Genomic DNA, 19712 nt, shown 5'->3' on the forward strand with positions numbered 1-19712 from the left:
CTCCAAAGACTACTACCCCGAGCACCGCATTCCAGCCCCATGTGTCCCCAGTCTTTACCTTTCAATATCTATCAGAAAACCTGTCAAAGGCCACAAGCACCCTAAGAGAATGTAAACCATTACCGGGCTAAAGGGAAGTGTTCCTGATCAGTTCTCAGGGATCAAATCATTGCTCTAGCAACTCAGAAGGTAGACCAGGGGACCTACCTAGCATATGCCGTGTATGTACATGACTCAATTCAGACAAGGCCCACTTCAAGTGCGCAGTAGTTCCCCACATCGGCAGACACTTTGTCTATGTTACACAGCATCTTGTGAAAACACTTGAATTTATAACTTTGTGAATCAAAAATTATAAAAGTAGCCAACTTTTCATTCCATAGTCTTTAACTACCTGAAGTTTTCTTTCAACGACAAAAAATTACATATTGTAAGTCTTCTTTTAAGATTACAATTACATCACTTCCCCTTCCGTTTCCTCCCTCCAAATCCTCCCATATACTCTTCCTTGATCTCTTTCAAAGACATGGCCAAAGTGCTGGCTTATATGACAGTATTACAGAAATTAAAGTCATCAAAGGGGAGGGAGTCTCAATTAAGAAAACTGCTTCAGCATGGAAGGTGGTGGCACACACTTTTAATCCCAGAATCCAGGGAGCAGACAGATCTCTGTGAGTTCAAGACCAGCCAGGTCTACAGAGTGAGTAAGAGGACTGACTATACAGAGAAACCCAGCCTCAAAAAACCAAACATATGGTTGGTAGGCAGGTAGGCAGGTAGGCAGGTAGGCAGGTAGGCAGGTAGGCAGGTAGGTAGATAGGTATACAGAGAGAGAGAGAGAGAGAGAGAGAGAGAGATAGAGAGAGAGAGAGAGAGAGAGAGAGAAGAGGGGGGATGACTCCACAAAATGAGGTTATAATTAGTCTGAAGGGAATTTTCTTGATAAGTAATTGATGTTTGAGGCCCAAGCCCATTGTGGGTGACACCATCCTTGGGTTGGGAGTCCTGGGTTCTATGAGCAGACTCAGCCAGCCATGGGGAATGTGGTGGATTGAATAGATATGGCCCCATAAATTCATGTGTTTGACTGCTAGGACTAAAGGGAGAGGTGTGGCCATGTTGGAAGAAGCGTGCCCCTGTGGTGGCAGGCTTTGAGGTTTCCTGTGCTCAAGCTTTGTCCAGTGTAGCACACAGCCCCTTCTGCTGCCTGGGGACTAAGACGTAAAAGTCATCTGCTTCTCCAGCACCACGTCTGCCTGGGTGCCCCCAGGCTTCCCACCACAGTGGTAATGGACTGAACCTCTGAACCTGTAAGCCAGCCCCAGTTAAATGTTTCCCTTTTAAGAGTTGCCTTGGTCATTTTGTCTCTTCACAGCAGTAAAACCCTAACTATGACGAGGAGCAAGTCAGTAAGCAGCACTTCTCCATGGCCTCAGTATAGTTAGTTCCTAACCGGTATGAATTCCCATCCCAATTGTCTTCAGTGATGAACAGTAATGAGGACATGAAAGCCAAAAACAAAAAACCTTTCCTCCCGGAGTTGCTTCAATCATGATGCTTCAGTAACAGTAACTCTAAGGCAGCCTCTTTTTTCATTACTTGCTGCTACATGCATATATGTATATACATATATATTCCTAAATACAACCTCCTTAGTCTGTATACTGTTCCATTTATGTATGTTTGCAGGGTTGACCATCTGGTGTTGGATAGCCAGTTGGAATGCTCTTCTCTGTGGAAGATCATTTCTCCCACTCTGAGCATCCCTTAGTTGCCTGTAGCTCTCTGTATAGGGTTGAGACCTCCTGGCTTTCAACTCTCCACTTTGGCACTCTACTGTGGCTATCCTTGCTTAAGCAGCCATGTTAGTAAGACTTATTCCTAGAAGACACGATTTCACACCAAACTCCCGAATCTTACGAGCTTTCCACTGAAATGTTCCCTGAGCCTTAGGTGTGGGAGGGAGTCATTTTGTGGATGTATCCATCGGAACTGGGTTTCACAGAACACAGTCTCATTGTGTATCTCTAGCTGGTCTTCACTCCCTACATAGACAGACTGGTCTTGAACTCACAAAGATTCACTAGCCTCTGCCTTCTGAGTGCTGGTATTAAAGGCACGTACCAACCACACCTGATTGAAATCTTTAAGATTTATTTTTTTATGTCTATGAGTGTTTTTGTGCATGTGTGTGCACATGTGTGCGTGTGCGTGTGTGTGTGCGTGTGTGTGTGTGTGTGTGTGTGTGTACACACCGTGAGACTGCTGCCCATGGCAGCCAGAAGGAAACATCAGATTCCTGGGAATTGGAGTTACAGACGGTTGTTAGCTACCATGTAGGTGTTGGGAACTGAGTCCAAGTCTTCTGTAAGAGCAGCCAGTGTTCCTAAAGGCTGAGCCAGCTTCCTAGCTGGGAAAACCTACTTTTAATAAAGTAATGTGATCTTTTTCAATCTCAGCAATCCTGCTGTAGAATCTGCCTGCTTGACCGAAAGTAACTCATCCTATCCTTATACAACAATCTAGAAGCTTCCATGTCATAGATATCTTCTAAATCAAATATAAAGACGCCAATCAACTAAAACAGTATTGGACTAAAATCAAACACATCATTTAATTCAATTAATCAAGGAATTTTAGGGGGCTGGAGAGAGCTCGGAAAGGGCACTTGCAGCTCTTGCAAAGGACCCAGGCTTGGTTTCTAGCACCCACTGAACAACTCACAACTAGCAATGAACTCTCAGGGGGATCCAGGGCCCTCTTCTGACCTCCACCAGCACTGCAGGCAAAACATCTACACACATGAAATAAAACATATCTTAAAAAGTAAAAATGCAGCACAAGCTTCACCAGGTTCTTGGACAACAATCATGTTATGTTCCTGGTACTGGTGTAGTGCGCCTGCTCAGAAAACTCACAGCGGCTTACTTTTAGACACTCTCACTGTAGCCTAGCTGGACACTCTTCCAAATCCTCCCAGGAACTGCAGAGACTCCCCATGTAGGACCACAGTTTACCATTTCATGTTTCATTTATCCTGTATATATCCTCTTTGTATGTACGCTGAGGTTTTTAAAATCACATTTAGGTGACAAACTTTCCAAAGGCCAGGACTTCTCCCCCTCGTCATCTGTCTCTAAGGAGAACATGGTGTGTGCTCCCTAGTTCTATGCCAGCTGGACATAAGCTAAAGTCTTCTGAGAGGAGGGAGCCTCAAGAGAATGACTCCATGAAATCAGGCTGTAGACAAGCCTATAGGGTATTTTAAATTAGTGTTTGATGGGTGAGGGCCTATCCCATTGTGGGTGGGGCCCTGCCTGTGCTGATGGTCCTAGTTCTATAAGAAAGTAGACTGAGCAAGCCATGAGCACGCTAGGCCTTTAGGAACACTGGCTGCTCTTACAGAAGACTTGGACTCAGTTCCCAACACCTGCATGGTAGCTAACGACCGTCTGTGACTCCAATTCCCAGGAATCTGATGCCTCCTTCTGGCTGCCATGGGCAGCAGTCTCACGGTGTGTACATACACACACACACACACACACATGAACGCACGAACACACATACACACATACACACACACAGACACAGACACGAACACACACACACACATGAACGCACGAACACACAGACACACACACACACACACACACACACACACACACACACACACACACACACACGAACACACATCCTGAAGCACCAAGGGACGCAAAGTCACCAGTCACCTCATTAACATACATCAAATTTCAAAAGTTTTAGGATCTATATACCCAGAACTGAGGACAAGGACCAAATACATTTTTGTTTTTAATTATAACTTTGTACAAAGCTCCTAAAGAACTAAGGTAAGTCAATAAAATACACATTGAAGAAACCCCCAAGGAAATTCAACATTATCTTTCAGAATAATCTACACTATGGAAAATACTCATGAGGTGATTGCCAGTTAAGGATCATTATGGGATGGTAAAAATCCACATGCATAACTCAAGTATCCATGGGGTGACCAAAGTAAGTCACAAACATTTATAACTAGGAGCCTGGTGCATACAATTGTCTAAAACACCAACAAAACTTCAGAAGACAACATTATTTGAGGAGAAAGCTACTTCAAAAGCCCTGACTGTAAGGGTTATGTCCTAGCGGAAGGCAGAACACAATCCTGTATCCCACACTGAGCACACGGAACAGCAGACCTCCATCAGGGAGCTCTTCTCAGACCCCTAAGCTACACTGACTTAGAGAGGAAGAAAGTGTTTTCCTAGAGCAAGCAGACTTCCAGAAGGAAACTGCCACAGCAGCAGGTGACTCAAGTGACAAGCACACAAATGTCACAGGCAGTCTCCATTGTCAACATCGCCCACATTCCCACAAAGGCTGCCGGAACATCAGGAGGCACACTCCTCTCCCCAGAGCTTCAAGTCCTGTGAGGAGGTCCACACAACACAGGTTAGCGCTGTAATTTACAGAATGGAAGAGACGTCTCAGGAACTTCTTCAGGAACAATGCTAAACTGCTGAGTTCTAGATAATACATTCACACAGCTTGTTTTACAATCACTTAATCCACCAGCTAAAGAGAACATAATTAAAATATCCCCTACTAAACTTCCACTTAAACATTTAAAGAAGTGCAAAAAAAGAATGTTACCGTTCTAGAATCAGAGAAAGGATTATATTCATCAAGTCCCGGTGGCACATTTCTTGTCACCTGTGTGACAGATGGGTCCTGGAAAAAGAATTGAAAAAGAAGCAATGTGAGTTAATAATTAAGATCCAATTTTGATATTTACATACTATTTGCTTTATCTGAACCTTTGGTCACTCAGCAAAACAAAGCAAACTGAAGTACAGTCAGATGCATTCGACATTTCAATAGAGGTAATATTTAAACCCTCACGCCTCAAAGAAAAACAAATAAAACACAAATAAAACGTGTTAGCGCAAGTCAGCTGCTAGTCTATAAAGACTTAGGTAGACCCACTTACTTGTTATGTGGTGCTGACTGCCTACGATGCTTTGGTTAAACCCACCATTTGTAAGATCATCATAAAGTTTATACACAGGGTTATGTCACAGGGTCTTACTCTATAGCCCAGGCTGGCTTTGAACCCTTGGTGGTCCTACTGCCTCAGCCTCCTGAATGCTAGCCATTAGATTCATAACTGACCATATCTGGCTTCATAGTCTTCTTTTTATTTTTGTGATGTTTTATTATTTTGAGAATTCCACACATGATTACCTACATCACTCCCTCCCCCTTCCTCTAAATACTATGTTCTACATCCAATTATGTGATCTCTTGCGGGGCAGGATCAGGTATTAGAGGTGACAGGATGATATACAGAGGGTCAGGAAATTGAACGGAGGTGTGTGGCAATAGGGGATGGAGAACTGGGGGTAGCCACAAACAAGTCCCAGATGCCGGGAAAGCAAGAGGCTCCCAGGACCCAACAGGGATGACATTAGCTGAAATGTCCAACAAAGGAGAGGGAGAGCCTGTCGAGACCAGATCCAGAGGTTAGGTAAGGCTCCCTGTTGGGGGATAGGGTCAACCACCCTTCTCAAATTTTTAACCCAGAATTGTTCCTGTCTAAAGGAAATGTAGGGACAAAGAGTAGAGCAGAGACTGAAGGAAAGGCCATCCAGAGACTGCCCCACCTGGGGATCCATCCCATATGCAGCCACCAAACCCAGTCACTATTGCTGATGCCAAGAAGTGCTTGCTGACAGGAGCCTGATATGGGTGTCTCCTGAGCAGCTCTGCCAGAGCCTTGCTGATACAGATGAGGATGCTTGCAGATAACCATTGGACTGAGCACGGGGACCCCAATGGAGGAGTTAGAGAAAGGGCTGAAGGAGCCAAAGGGGTTTGCAACCCCATAGGAAGAACACTGTCAACCAACCAGATCCCCCACGCCCCCTAGAGCTCTCAGAGATTAAACCACCATCCAGAGTATACAAGGAGCAACCCATGGCTCCAGTCACATATGTAGCAGAGGATGGCCTTGTCTGGCATCAATCGGAGGAGAAGTTCTTGGTCCCATGAAGGCTTGATGTCCCAGTATAAGGGAATGCCAGGGCAGTGAGGTGGGAGTGTGTGGGTTAGATGGGGAGCATCCATAGAAGCAGGGGGAGGGGACAGGAAGGGAAGAAGGGAATAATATTTGAAATGTAAATACATAAAATATCCAATAAAAAATTACTACTGTTATGCGTGTGCACGCAGGGATGTTTCTGTTAAGGTTAATGACTCCATGATAATCAAACAGCATGAGATCAGGAGGTGAAGATATGGTTAATGTCTGCAAAATGGTAAATGCTGGGATCTTTAGGGCAGCCTTTAAGGTTGTGGAAAAGAACTCTAAAAACATGAGTCTGAAAATATATGATTTCTCTACTATGTAAAATATACAGATGCAATATGAATTGTATAAGGAACTCCACAGATCTAAAGGAACAGAGGCAGCTGTACTATGAGCCAGCTAGTCAGAAAGCTACTAAGGAAGGAGATAAAGAGATTTGGGGAGTGGCGTTGAGTGGCGTACACAGGGCAAGATCCCACCCAGCTGAGGTTTTTCATTTATGCTTACAAAGCCAGTTGGATTCCTGAATTTAAGGTGAGCCAGGAACAGAGCTAATGGTTCAAGTGTGGTCGGAAAGGTAATCTCAGGACAAGGGTCCCACCCAGCTAAATTTACAAAGAAAGCAGATCTCTGAATTGTTTTTGCAATGTACTTGCTGTCCTTTTTTTCTTTTTAAGAGTCAAGGAAGGCAGTCTGGGATGGTCCTGAGGGACCCTGGAATGACTGAATTGATATGTAAATAATAACCTGGCTTCCGTCTGCATGGGCTGAGCTAGCAGAGAGGGGTAGCAGTTCTTTTAGCAGAGTTTTTTTCTAGTGAGAGCCGAACAGTCTAGGGATCTGGAGAATTTTTTTAACAGAATTTTTTATTTTAGTGGAAAGTCCTCGGAAAGGGAATGCAGCTCTTGTAGAATTTTTTTAAAATAGGATTTCTGACCTGGGTTAGAAATTCCAAGAATTACTTAGAGAGCTGACAGAGCCCCTTTAGAATGTTTTCTAGCAGATATCCAGGGAAGGCTGTCTCGAGAGCGAACATAACGTTTAGGATTTTTTTCTGGCTTTCTGATTTTGAATGGAAAATGTGAGAATTACTTTTAGAAGTTTTCTAACAGGATTTCTGACTTGAATTTTTATAGCACTTTTTCAGAAAGCTACCTGTCTCAACCACAGAGTCAGTCTGTCTCTCTCTCTCTCTCTCTCTCTCTCTCTCTCTCTCTCTCTCTCTCTCTCTCTTTGTGTGTGTGTGTGTGTGTGTGTGTGGAGAGAGAGAGAGAGAGAGAGAGAGAGAGAGAGAGAGAGAAATTTAGGGAGCCATCTTGGGCAGAACACAGGTTACTTGGATCCACTCTTGACCTGGAGCTCTTTTAGCGGCTCCAAGACACACCCTCTGTCAGAAGCCCTCTCCATGCCAGGCTGGCCCTTGGCAGTACATAATCTACTGAGCCCATGTGCTCATGTGTTTGTGTATCCAAGGCTGACCACCTGAAAGCAGATAACCTCTAAAGGAGCCGGATTCACCCTCTCAGCAGCCACTGGCCCCTTATAGCTCTTTCTCTACCAGTGGGAGGGTCCTCTCTTTAAAATACCACCCCCAACAGTTTTCCCAGTTTCAGATTAAATACATTAGAAATCAATGTCATATACAGCCAGCATCTAGAATATTCGAGATTACATTCCTCTGACTTTTCTGTCAGTATCACTGCTCGTCTGTAGTTTACTTTTCTATTTGGCCTAGGCTCCCCCCTTTCCAAATACATTAGTATATTTTCCTAGACTTTCAGATCTTTGAATATTAAGCTTTCCTATAAAAATTACTAAATCACAAAATTCTATTTGATTTCCTTCAATTTTAAGTGTTAAACACAAATATAATGAACATGACAAAATCAACTACAGACTTCGTGTGCAGCGCAGTTCACGATCTGAGAGCTGGTCCCACTTTCTTTCAACCTTTGGTGTACGGAACAATCAAAGGAAACAGACGACTGTACCCCAACCCACTGACTCGGCAGCCCTGGAGTGGGGCTGGAAAACCTGTTTGTTTGCTTTGTTGTTTAGATTTATCTGTTTGTCTTTGAGACTAGGTTTATCAGTGTAGCCCTGGCTGTCCTGAACTCACTTTGTAGATCAGGCTAGACTCAAGCTCAGAGATCCCCTTGCCTCTGCCTCCCGAGTGCTGGGATGAAAGGTGAGCGCCCAGAGGTAAGGAACAGGCTGCTCTTTTACAGGACTCAGTTTCGATTCCCAGCACCCATATGGCAGCTCGAAACTGCCTGTAACTTCAGTTTCAGGGGCCTAATACCCCCACACAGACATACACACAGGCAAAACACCAATGCACACACAAAAATATAATTTTAAAAAGTAAAAGGAAATCTGTGTTCCTAACAAGTTCTCCTGTAAAGCATCTCCTATGGGAACCCACTGCCCTGTCAAGTACAACGCCATTCCATATTCCTCACAGACGGCTTCTGAAGACGCAAAGTTGATTTTCCATCCCCACACATTACAGATTTTTTAAAGTCTTCCTAGCAACTTTAAAACTAAATTCAAATTTCCTCAGATAAAATAGCCCAGCCCCGACCTATTTCTCCAGCCTTGCCCCCTCTCAGTCACCTCACCTTGGCGTAGCCTCTGCCGCAGACAAGGACCTGCTACTGTAGGCACCGCACAGCTGGTGGAAAAGCCCACAGGCACCTGCTCAGCCCGAACCCGGCTGGCTCATCTCCTGAGCATCGCGCACGGCTCAGGAAAGCGGGAGGGCAGCAGCAGGATGAAGGCAGGCTTCGAGCTCCCCAGCTCTGTCAGTCGCAGCAGCAAGCACCGCTTACGCTGTTACACAAACTCTCCCACACACCGTACGATGATTGCCTGTTTTAATTAAGAACTGGGTGGACCTGCCTTTGATCCCAGCACTGAGGAGCCAGAGGCAAGCAGATCTCTTCGCGTTCAAGACCAGCCTGGTCAACATAGTGAATTCCAGGCCTGTGGAGGCTACCTACTGAGATCCTGTCCTGAACAACAATACCAAAAAAGAACTAGGTCTTTTGGCCAGCCAGTGTGGTATAACTTGCCTATAATTCAGAATTCAGAAAACTGAGACAGGAAAATCTAAAGTTCAGGGCTAACCTGGGTTACACAGAGGAAGACTCTGTAAGGTAAAGAAGGGGAAGGAAAGCAAAAGTAGGGAGGAAGGAAGGGAGAGGAAGGAGGAAAGACAGGGGAAGAAGGGGAGGAAAGAGAGGCTAAGAAAGGAAGAATAGAGGAGGGGAAGTAAAGCAAAGGAAAAAGATGAGGGAGGGAGGAAAAGAGAAGGGAGGGAGGGGAAGAAGAGAAAGAGAAGGAAGCAAAAAGGGAATGAGATCAGGAAAGGGGAAGGAGGAAGGAAGGACCAAGAGAAAGGAAGAGAGAGGGAAAGGAGAGAGAGAAGGAAGCTGGAGGGACAGTTGGAAGTCATTGTGAGTTACTGTATCTCCTCACCAGGGCGGCTGCCAAACCCTTCCTGTTACTACAGTAGGTCTCACTCCAGACAGTAGCAGGGGGTACACACAAGCAAGGACAACGGCCATCAGGGAAGGCTCTCATAAAACAAACAAAATGGAGACACAGTCACCCTGCAAAACACACAAAACCCAATAAACATACACCAAATAATAATAACAACCATAAACAAGCCACTACAACACCGTCGTAAGTTCAATACTAAGGTACTGAGATGGATAAAATGCCAGAAAAAGAGACTCGGCTGTGGCTGCAGAGATCTCAACAGTAAAGAGTGTACACTGCCCTTCCAAAGGGTCTGAACTCCGCTCTCAGTGTGGACTTCAGGGCACTCACAGCTGCCTGTACCCCAGCACCAGGAGGACCTGATGTCTCCAGCCTCCATGGGCTGCACCTGCACACGCATGCACATACCACTAACCTCACAGACACATACACAGACATGCAATACAGTTGGGTTTCTGATGTTTTTCTTTTTTTTTAAGATCAGGGTCTTATGTTTAAAAGTCAATGACTCAGGGTCTGAGTAAGGAAGTAAGGTAATAAAAAGATCCATTAATTCAAAATCAGGGAGGAAATTTTTAGCAAAGACACAGATTCTGAAAAAGAAGTCAGAAATTCTGGAAATAAGAGTCTATCAGACGAACGTCACAGAGGCATCACCAACAAACAAACACAAAAGAAGAAATATTATTGGTCCAGGGGACAGGCCTAAGGCAATGATACATTCAGACACAAACAAATAAAGAAATATGTAACTTGGACAAACCTCAGAAACTCAGGGAACACTCAAGAAACCACACCCAAGGAGACATCTAAGGTAAAGTCTAAAGGCATACGTGACCTACCCTGAGAAATCATTCCAAAACTTTACCAAATTTAGAGGAGGAAATGGGCTCCCCAGACACCACCAGAGAAGAATGCCTACAGACATCCCACAGTCCGGAAGTTAAAACTACAAAGCAAAAAAGAAACAACAGTAAAAAGGAAAAGCGGGTAAGGGGGCAGCTCAGCGGGAGAGCACTTGCCTACTATGCACACCACTGGTTCAGTCCCCAGCATCTGAAAATAAACTAAAATAAAATAAGCTTTAAGGGGAAACCATGGACACATCGACAAAGACAACGGCAGACACATCCGATCTCGATCCGCAACCCAAATAGCCACAGGACTGTGCTTTGCTCTAAAAGTAAACAGATACCAGTCAAGATGGCATCAGATAGCAAAACCACCTTGTAAAAACTGATGGAGAGGCAAGGCCATTTCAAGACAGTACAATTTGAAGCAACTTGTGTCAACCAAGCTACCATTGTGTACAGAAATGCTGTACCCAGAAGGCAAAGGATAGGATGTAGCAACCTCTTGAGAGGAAGGGATGATCAAAGGGGCACAGGAATGAGTCTGACCTGTAAGCCAGCAACCCTGTGTCTGAACCCCTCCCAATGGTAACCTCACTAGGAACCTTAAATATGCAGAGGAGGCCAGACTCCCTTCAAAACAGATCCAGGTGGGTGAGATGGCTCGGCGGGGGAGCCTGCATCCAACGGAAATCACACAAAGGTAGATGAAGAGAACCGAAATTATCCTTTGACCTCCACATGCACGACATGGTCCAGGCGCACACATACCCCATAAATAATAAAACTTATAAAACAAGATTCAATTATCTTGGTCTTATCTAGAAGAATAAGACGGGGTGACTATAAGAACTCAAAGTATGTCTACCCACAGATGACACTATGTTCTACTTAAAGGGCCTCAGGGCTGCACCTGATTAACACATCTAGCAAGGCCACAGATACAAGAATCACAGCTGTTCTAAGACCAGGAACACAGTTACTGTAAGGAAGGTCTCCGTAATGAAGAGGAGATTGAAAAGGACTGAACAACTGGGCAGACCTCCATGCTTGTGGATCAGCAGAATAAACAGTTTAAAGGTATATTATCAAAAACTATGTGTATAGTCAATGCAAAAATCCCCACCAAAATTCCAGTGACACTCACAGAACTAAAAAAAAAAATCTTTAAATTCATAAGGAAGGGGTTGGGGATTTAACTCAGTGGTAGAGCGGTTGCAAGGCCCTGGGTTCGGTCCCCAGCTCCGGAAAAAAAGAAAAAAGAAAAAAAATTCATAAGGAAGCACAGAAAGCCCCAACAACATAGGAATCCTTAGGAGATATCACAATTCCAGATATCAAATTATACGACAATATCAGAACTATGGGAGTTCACAAGAGACATGCACACCGACGGCCGCAATGGAGGTCCCGGGAAGAAGCCCACACAGCTGTGGCCGTCTGAGTTTTGAGAATGGTGCCTTTCAGAAGCATGCGCTGGGAAAAGACAACTGCTTCAACAGGAAGAAGACAGGATGAATACAAGGGCTGCTGCTCTAAGAAACCAAATGAATGGCCTCAGCACCTCTCATCCAGAGGGAATTCAGTTCAAAATGGATTAAAGAAATTATCATGAGACCTGAAACTTTGGAGGGAAAGACGTGCAAAACACTTCAAGATGCAGGCGCAGGCAAGGTAGCCCTGAAAAAGATACTCAATTAACACAGAGTTGACAAAGGGTTGCATAAAATGAAAGGGCTTTACCAAGGAAGCCACTACCAGAATGAAGGAGAGTTTTACCCCCTAGGAAATCTTTGTTACCCACATCAGACAGGATTGAAATAAAAATCAAACACCCCCAATCATCCAATGAGTAAGTGGGACCTCAGTGAACTGAATACAGTTCTTCAGAGAAGGAGCACAGACGGCCATGAAGTATCTTAGCTGGTCCTCAGCATCCTTCACCACCACCAGGGAAAGGCAAATTGAAACTACTGGAGAGTTCCTTGCTCCCTGTCACCAGGGCCGCCATTAGAAAACCCAAGTGAGAATACATGCTAACAAGGATGACAGGAAAGGGGACCCCTCATCTGCTGCTGGTAAGAATGCAAATGGGCACAGACCTCCAGGAATCCGTGTGCAGGTCCCTCCAAAGAACAGAAACCAGAACTACCAGACGGTCAGCATCCAGACACAGCCAAGGGCTCTCAATCAACGAGCCACAGAGGCGCTCCAGGTTCTCCTCTACTGCTGTACCACTCACTCACCATGACGAGCTACAAAACCAGCCACACACCCATCGAAGGATGAAAGGATGGACAAAGCGCGATAATATAGTCAGCCATAAGAAAAATGAAATCACATCTACAAGAAAATGGACCAAGAGACACCACCATGTTAATCAAAATTAGTGAGACACTGAGAAATACCTGTGTTTCCCTCATATACAAAATCAAGATTTAAACTTATACAGACATCTGTGGATATTCCTATGTACAGCTAATGAAACTAGAAAGGGGACCAGGAGATGGGAAAGAGATCACGGAAGGGGCAAGGGAGACAGAAGCAACAGAATTCATGTGGATGCAACAAAGTAACATTTGGGAAACCAAGAAGGAGCAGCGGAGGGGCCAGGTGAACAACCCAGCACACAGCAAACTGGTGTGTGTGTGTGTGTGTGTGTGTGTGTGTGTGTGTGTGTGTGTGTGTGTGTGTGTGTGTGAAAAAGCCCAGCAGTTCGCTGTTTGGTATAGCGTAAGTATTAAGAAACACCTTTCAATGGGGTTGGGGATTTAGCTCAGTGGTAGAGCGCTTGCCTAGCAAGCGCAAGGCCCTGGGTTCAGTCCCCAGCTCCGGAAAAAAAAAAAAAATTCTGTAAGAAACACCTTTCAAAAGTAAAGAGATTAAACAGAGCAAGTCTCCTGGGTTTGCTGTTTAACCAGACATGCCTGGTGATACTTTCTTCTGTAAGTTCTGTAACTCCTAAACAGACACACTAAAAGGAATTATTCAATAGTAACCAAAAACACTTCCGTAGAGAAGGGAAACCATGAAGATCATTCAAAATGGAAATGAAAATTATCTAATCTCATCCACGAGAGAAGACTAATTAAAAGTATACTGATATAACCACTTCTCTCTTGGCCAGAAACATTCCATGAGTCTGACACTCGCAGCAAGCTAAAAAGGATTCAGGGGTTCTCAGACCTGGTTACTGAGAATAGAAATTGTACCCACTGCAGTGTGATGCCAAATTACATCTGCATTTATCCTCTGTGGCATCAGAGAAACACTCATGACAGAAATGCTGGGTAAGAATGCCTAGGCACAGCACGGTGGCACACAGCTCGGTGGCACACAGTGGCGCACAGCTCGGTGGCGCACGCCTCTATTCCAACCCTTGGGAGGCGGAGCCAGGCTAACCTATTGGTGAGTAGTAGGCTGCTGGGGCTATGCAGTGAGAGTCTGGCTCCAAACAGAATAGTCATCTTTCTGAGGCACATTTTGCCTTTGTCTTTTTGTTTTTCAACTGATTTTGTTACTTGATAATGATAAGTATTTCATGCCTCCAAAATCAAAGCTAGGAAGGTCTACGCATTGAGTTCTGGATTCTGAGCATGGAACTCTAAGGGTCCCTTCCTCCTCACATAGGACCTCACTGATGCTCAGTTTGGGCTTAGTTTTTCTTTAAAAATATACATATCATTTTTCTCTTCTTTCTCAGAGTCAACATTTTCCACACACTCTCCTTTATTCACCCATGTCCAACAGTCTGCATAGCCCTTATCCAACTTCCAAGCTGCATGTGACTCAGCTGGCCAGTACTGCGAGCCACCGTGCTGCGCCTGGGTGTTCTTACCCAGCATTTCTGCCATCAGTGTTTCTCTGATGCCACAGAGTACAATGGTGTCCGACTCTGATTTTTCAAATATGCACACTCAGTTTTCTCAACTACCCCAAAATTCACCTTACACTCTTAAAAAGGAAAATGAAGCATATGAATAAATGCATAACGTATACCAAAAGGACTCAGGCAAAAGCATCCTCCTGGTAGTCGACCTTCAGTTACTGAAACCAAGCTGCACCCATTCCTTCGACAGCAATGCAGGTCAAAGATAACAGCCTCACGCACACTCACACTCACCCAGTGTCTTTAGAACCTTCCCGAATGCAGTGTTCCTGAGAGAGTAGCAGCATGTGGGAGGAGACTCAGTTACCACAGGACTTGCTTGGCTGCTTTTATACTTGTTAGGGAATTTTGTTTCCTCAGACAAGTACTAAGTATCCAACCTAAGCTGCCCTCAGACTTAGGTTTGCCGCCTCTTGCCCTCAGGAGCGGAGTTTCCGGATTGATTGTGGGTATGTGCAGTGTGGAGACGCTGACGAACCTGAACTTTCCGTAACCATCTTTTACTTCCTGCTGTGTAGCTGGCACCTGCTCCGGCACCTGCTTACATGACTCCCAGTGCCCATACAGCCTTCTCAGAAACTGGATCAAGAACAGATGGCGGGCACAGTAGAGCACGCCTTTTTTTTTTTTTTTTTTTTTTTTTCTTTTTTTCCGGAGCTGGGGACCGAACCCAGGGCCTTGCGCTCGCTAGGCAAGCGCTCTACCGCTGAGCTAAATCCCCAACCCCAGAGCACGCCTTTAATCCCAGCACTCTAGAGCAGATGGTCTCTGAGTTCAGGGCCCGCCTGCTCAACACAGCTAGCTCAGGTCAGCCATGGCCACACAGTGAAACCCTGCATTTAAAAACAACTTTGAGTACAGACTACAGCGCTGCTAACTAGGAGCCCAGTACTTAAGAGGAAGAAAATGCTTTCTTTCCCTTTAACATAATGAAGATAAAACTGTTTCCACTGACAACACAGTTCATCTGTGTCACTAGATCTCAAACGTCAGCGTACATGGAGACAAGGAACCATCTAGAAAAGTTGTGATCCATGAGATCCAAACTAGTGAGACGCACTCTCTGGGAAGCCGATTCCTAACTCTAGGGCAGTGCTATCTTACTGAATGAAGGAGTACAGCAGAGCACGATACTTATTAGCCTCAGAGCTGAATGAGCAGACGCAGACCTAACCACTGCAGTGGAGCCAAGACTATTCAGGGAAACCTTTGCTGATACGACTTCAGTTAGCATTTATCTCATTTAAAAACCAAGATGCAATGTGAAAACAAGAGTTTCTGCTGATCAATGAGGTTTACATCTAATACAATTAGCTTTTTTGGTGTTTTTAATCTCTGAGTCTTCGCTCTGGTGACAGTGTACCTACCCTGTCTCTTCAATGCTCACCCAGGGTGCCTATTCCGCCATTAGACTCCCTCCGGCTCTACAAAGTTCTCCCTTTTCCTAAAGCAGGCGTTGCTTTGGGTATTTCTTAGTGTCCTGCATCACCAGAAGACTGCCTAGCGGGGTACTTCTCCTTCAGTTGTCAGAGTGGGGGCTGACTCAGCAGACAATCCACCTGCTGACTGACCCATGCACTGCTTCTTGTCTCTATAGGTCACTTCTCCTGAGTCACACCACACACAGCTATGAATTAGATATCTCTAACACAGACCACTTCAAAACTTGAGTACTGTTCCCGAGCAGACAAGAGCACTCCTGAAGGAACCCAGACCTGTTCCTGACAATGACTATTACCTCTGAGCCCTTCCTCGAGTCATCTAAAGAGACCTGATCATCATTTTGCCCCCTGTAGACCTGGCATGTCGTGCTACGGACTTTGTTTCTATTGTTTGGAATGCTCACCGATGGTTCAGGTTCCATAGGATTGGGGAACCCAGACCTTCTTACTTCAACTGTCCCTTGGGTTTTCATCAGTAAAAGGAATCATACTGCTGACGTGTTGCTACATGCTAACACAATGCTTGCAATGAAAAGTACTCAGTGACAACCGTGGCTATCATCACCAACAAGGATAACGAAATAAAAGCTCTTCCCTTATTTACTGACAAGAAAACATAGCTATCTTAGGTGAATTGGTCAAATCACCCATAACCAGCTCTGAGGGAAACTATCAGCAGTAATTCTTTGTCAACCTTGGTGTGCGATCCTATTGCCTTAGGACATGAGGAAAGATGAGGCAGTCTCCTGGTCAAATGAGAACAACTTTAGAACTGTAAGTGAGGGTGCTTAGGAGGCCCAAGCAAACTAACTCACTCACTCTCTCTCTCTCTCTCTCTCTCTCTCTCTCTCGACTGGATAACTGCTCATCAATCCAACTACATCCTCTCTCTCTCTCTCTCTCTCTCTCTCTTTCTCTCTCTCTCTAAGTTTTATGTATATGAGTACACTGTCACTGTCTTAGACACACCAGAAGACACACATTGGGTCCCATTACACATGGCTGAGAGCCACCATGTGGTTGCTGGGATTTGAACTCAGGACCTCTGGAAGAGCAGTCAGTGCTCTTAACCACTGAGCCACCTCTCCAGCCCTATATCCTATTTCTTAGGGAAACCAAATAGGAACCATAGACATTGTCAAGAAATAAAGAATGGCAAAAGCTGATGCTAGGCAAAGGAGAGATGCAGAGATGCTCTCATAATAAAGTCATCACAGGGGTTACAGGGATGGCTCCACGACTAAGAGAACTGGCTGATCCTGCAGAGACCCAGGTTTGATTCACAGTGCCCACGTGACAGCACACAACCACAATTATCTTAATGCCAGTTCCAGAGGACCCAATGCTCCCTTCCGGCCTCCCTGGGCACCAGTGTGCACAAGGGGCACTTGCAGACATGCGAACCATCATACACATACATATAAAATCTACACAAGCAAACAATCTTCACAACTGGATGTGAAGGGGTAGAAAATGGCCCCATGGTTCAGAGCACATACTGCTTTTCCAGAGAACTTGAGTTCAGTTCTCAGCATCCACATTAAGCAGCTCACAAGCACTTGCAACTCCACTGCAGGGGATCCAAGCCTAAGCCTCCAGGGTACCTGCCCACACCCAGGAACGCACGCGTTCGAGTGCACACACCCACACACCCACACACATGTAATTAAAAATTAATAATAATAATAATAATAATAATAATAATAAATCTTAACGTGACCAGGAAGGGAGCAGAGAGCAGCAGATAGGGCCTCTGGGAGCAGAACAGATAAAGTTGTCAATAACTCATCAGAGAAGAAGGAGGAAGATGCACAGCCTTCCACAGCTCTAACTGGAGAGCAATGACAGCTCTCACGCTGTCCTGGGTTAGTTCTCAGAACTAAACAAGCCTCAGGGTGGAAGGGAAAGTGCGAAGCACTGGGAGGGGAGGAGAAGGGGGCAGCCATCGGTTTTAGCTTGAATTAAGGCAGCTCTACTTTTATGTTTTCTAACCATGAGGTCACTGAACAAGGCTTATACTGCTTCAGGGAAGGGCATGGAGTATGAAGGAGGGAGGGGTTGGGGTAGCATATTAGCCCCTCCCCCGTCAGAGGCTTCATCATCATCATCATCATCGTCATCGTCATCGTCATCATCATCATCAGGTGTGTTGGCCTGTATGTATGTGCACCACGTGTGGTCTGGTGCCTGCAGAGGCCTGAGAAGAGCCTCAGATGCCCTGGAACTGGAGTTACAGAGTGTTAGGCGCCACCCTATGTGTTGGGAACCAAACCCACCATGTCCTCTGCAAGAGCAGTGAGTGGCTCCCCAGTGGCAACTGTGACTTTGCAATTACAGAGGGCTATGCTGAGCTCCCTTCCCTCTCCTAAGAATCTGAATAATAAACTCTCATCACCTGAGGGAGTGTCTCTATTCCAGAACAGACAGAACAGAATCTTTTTGCCATTTTACATGTCATTAAAACTCTATGTAAAAAGTTAACTTCCATAAGTGTATTTATAGAAAATCTGCTGTGACAGACTTTAATAAGCATAAGTATTGGCCACGTGCGCGCACATGGGATCTACAATTGCTGCTAATCTTGCTAGTTTCACACCCAACTCTCCCCTCCCCCATACCCTCCTGCCTCCCACCCCTCCCACCCCTGCAATTTAGAAAGTAAAAGAGGAAGAGAAAACATACAACTCTAGTCTTCTGTATTCTCCCCTGTTGGTATTCCCTAAAACATTTTTGTAACAATTTGACAAAGAGGCACAAGCTAAGAAAGACAAACACTGCTTCCTCCTTGTTGACCCTGAAACTACGCATCTCTCAGACCACACCTCCTGATATCCCACCCCAAGTCAGGCTACAGTGTCTCACTGGTAACAAGAAGAGCCTCCTCACTCTTCCTCTCCCACTCCCAGATCTCGTCTTCAGAAGGAGCCCACGAGCTTCCCATGTACCAGCCTGTTCACATCGTGCCCACAGATTTGATTGATAGGAATTGGAGAGACTTCAGGCATCTGAACCTTTTTAAATAATTGGAACTGAAAATGTACTTAAGGGATAAAAGTGACAAGGATGAGCAAAGCTTTGTCCACCATTTACGTAAATGACGTAAATGACTGCTAAGGGACGGAGGCTTATACACTGCCATTATTACTGTTCTTTGATACACACCCCAAACCTGACCGTGAGCAAAAGCCAAGATATCTCCAATTCAGTTAATAACAATGGCCCAAATTAAAAACAACAACAACAACAACAACAACACCAACAACAACAACAACAACACCTGTCCCAAGTTCCAAATGGAAACTGAAAGTTTGGCTAAAATCCCAACTACCGTGAAGCAATCAGTACTTACTGCTTCTGATGGAGAGTCCATCTACCTCACTTTCCCCATTTGGGCTCCTGCTTCTGTTACCTATAGCTAATGTAGGCTCAATGTAGACACACCTGTTACAATGGGTCCCCGACACAGATCTACTCCAAGTTCTGCCATTCCTGGGTTAACTTACAAAACTGTCTGACTGGACGTCCCTTCCGTACGTGAGAAGGGAATTGTGAGACCACCAAGCCCATGGACCTGACTTTGCATTAGTAGCAGCTACAGAGCAATCGAGTCCTCGTTGTCTAGAAAACTCCTCAGACATGTGCTCCTGAAAAATGTGCTGCTTCTCTTTCCTGACCACTATAGATGGAGCACCCCAGCTGTGGACGTAAGGATACGCTGTCTCACTGGTCTTTTTCTCTGGTGACTATCAAGGTGTCTGGCTGGCCGTAGACACTCACCCTCTACCTGCTTTCCCAGCCTTTCCTCTTGCCCAACTTGAGCAGCATCCTAGAGGAAACAAGCCAGTGTGGTGGCTTTTATCTCTGATGCATTGGTCACAGTGTGGACCCACAGCTCTGCATAGCTCTAAAGACTGAAGCAGAAGGCTCTCAGTGTA

At 45.2% G+C, this 19712-nt stretch overlaps 1 protein-coding gene across 4 annotated transcripts in view; it reads right to left on the reverse strand.

Moving 5' to 3' along the window:
• Positions 1 to 19712, reverse strand: part of Scamp1 (secretory carrier membrane protein 1) — an 83984-nt gene that overhangs the window by 46052 nt on the left and 18220 nt on the right. For 2 of the 4 annotated variants that reach the window (XM_087619582.1, NM_001100636.1), the window contains 1 exon segment: positions 4654 to 4731. The exons of the other annotated variants lie outside the window; for them this stretch is intronic. In XM_087619582.1, the coding sequence (XP_087475708.1) occupies positions 4654 to 4731 (78 nt within the window). 4 annotated transcript variants of the gene reach the window in all.

This window comes from Rattus norvegicus, chromosome 2, assembly GCF_021556685.1.
Source record: "Rattus norvegicus strain SHRSP/BbbUtx chromosome 2, alternate assembly SHRSP_T2T, whole genome shotgun sequence".
NCBI lineage: Eukaryota > Metazoa > Chordata > Mammalia > Rodentia > Muridae > Rattus > Rattus norvegicus.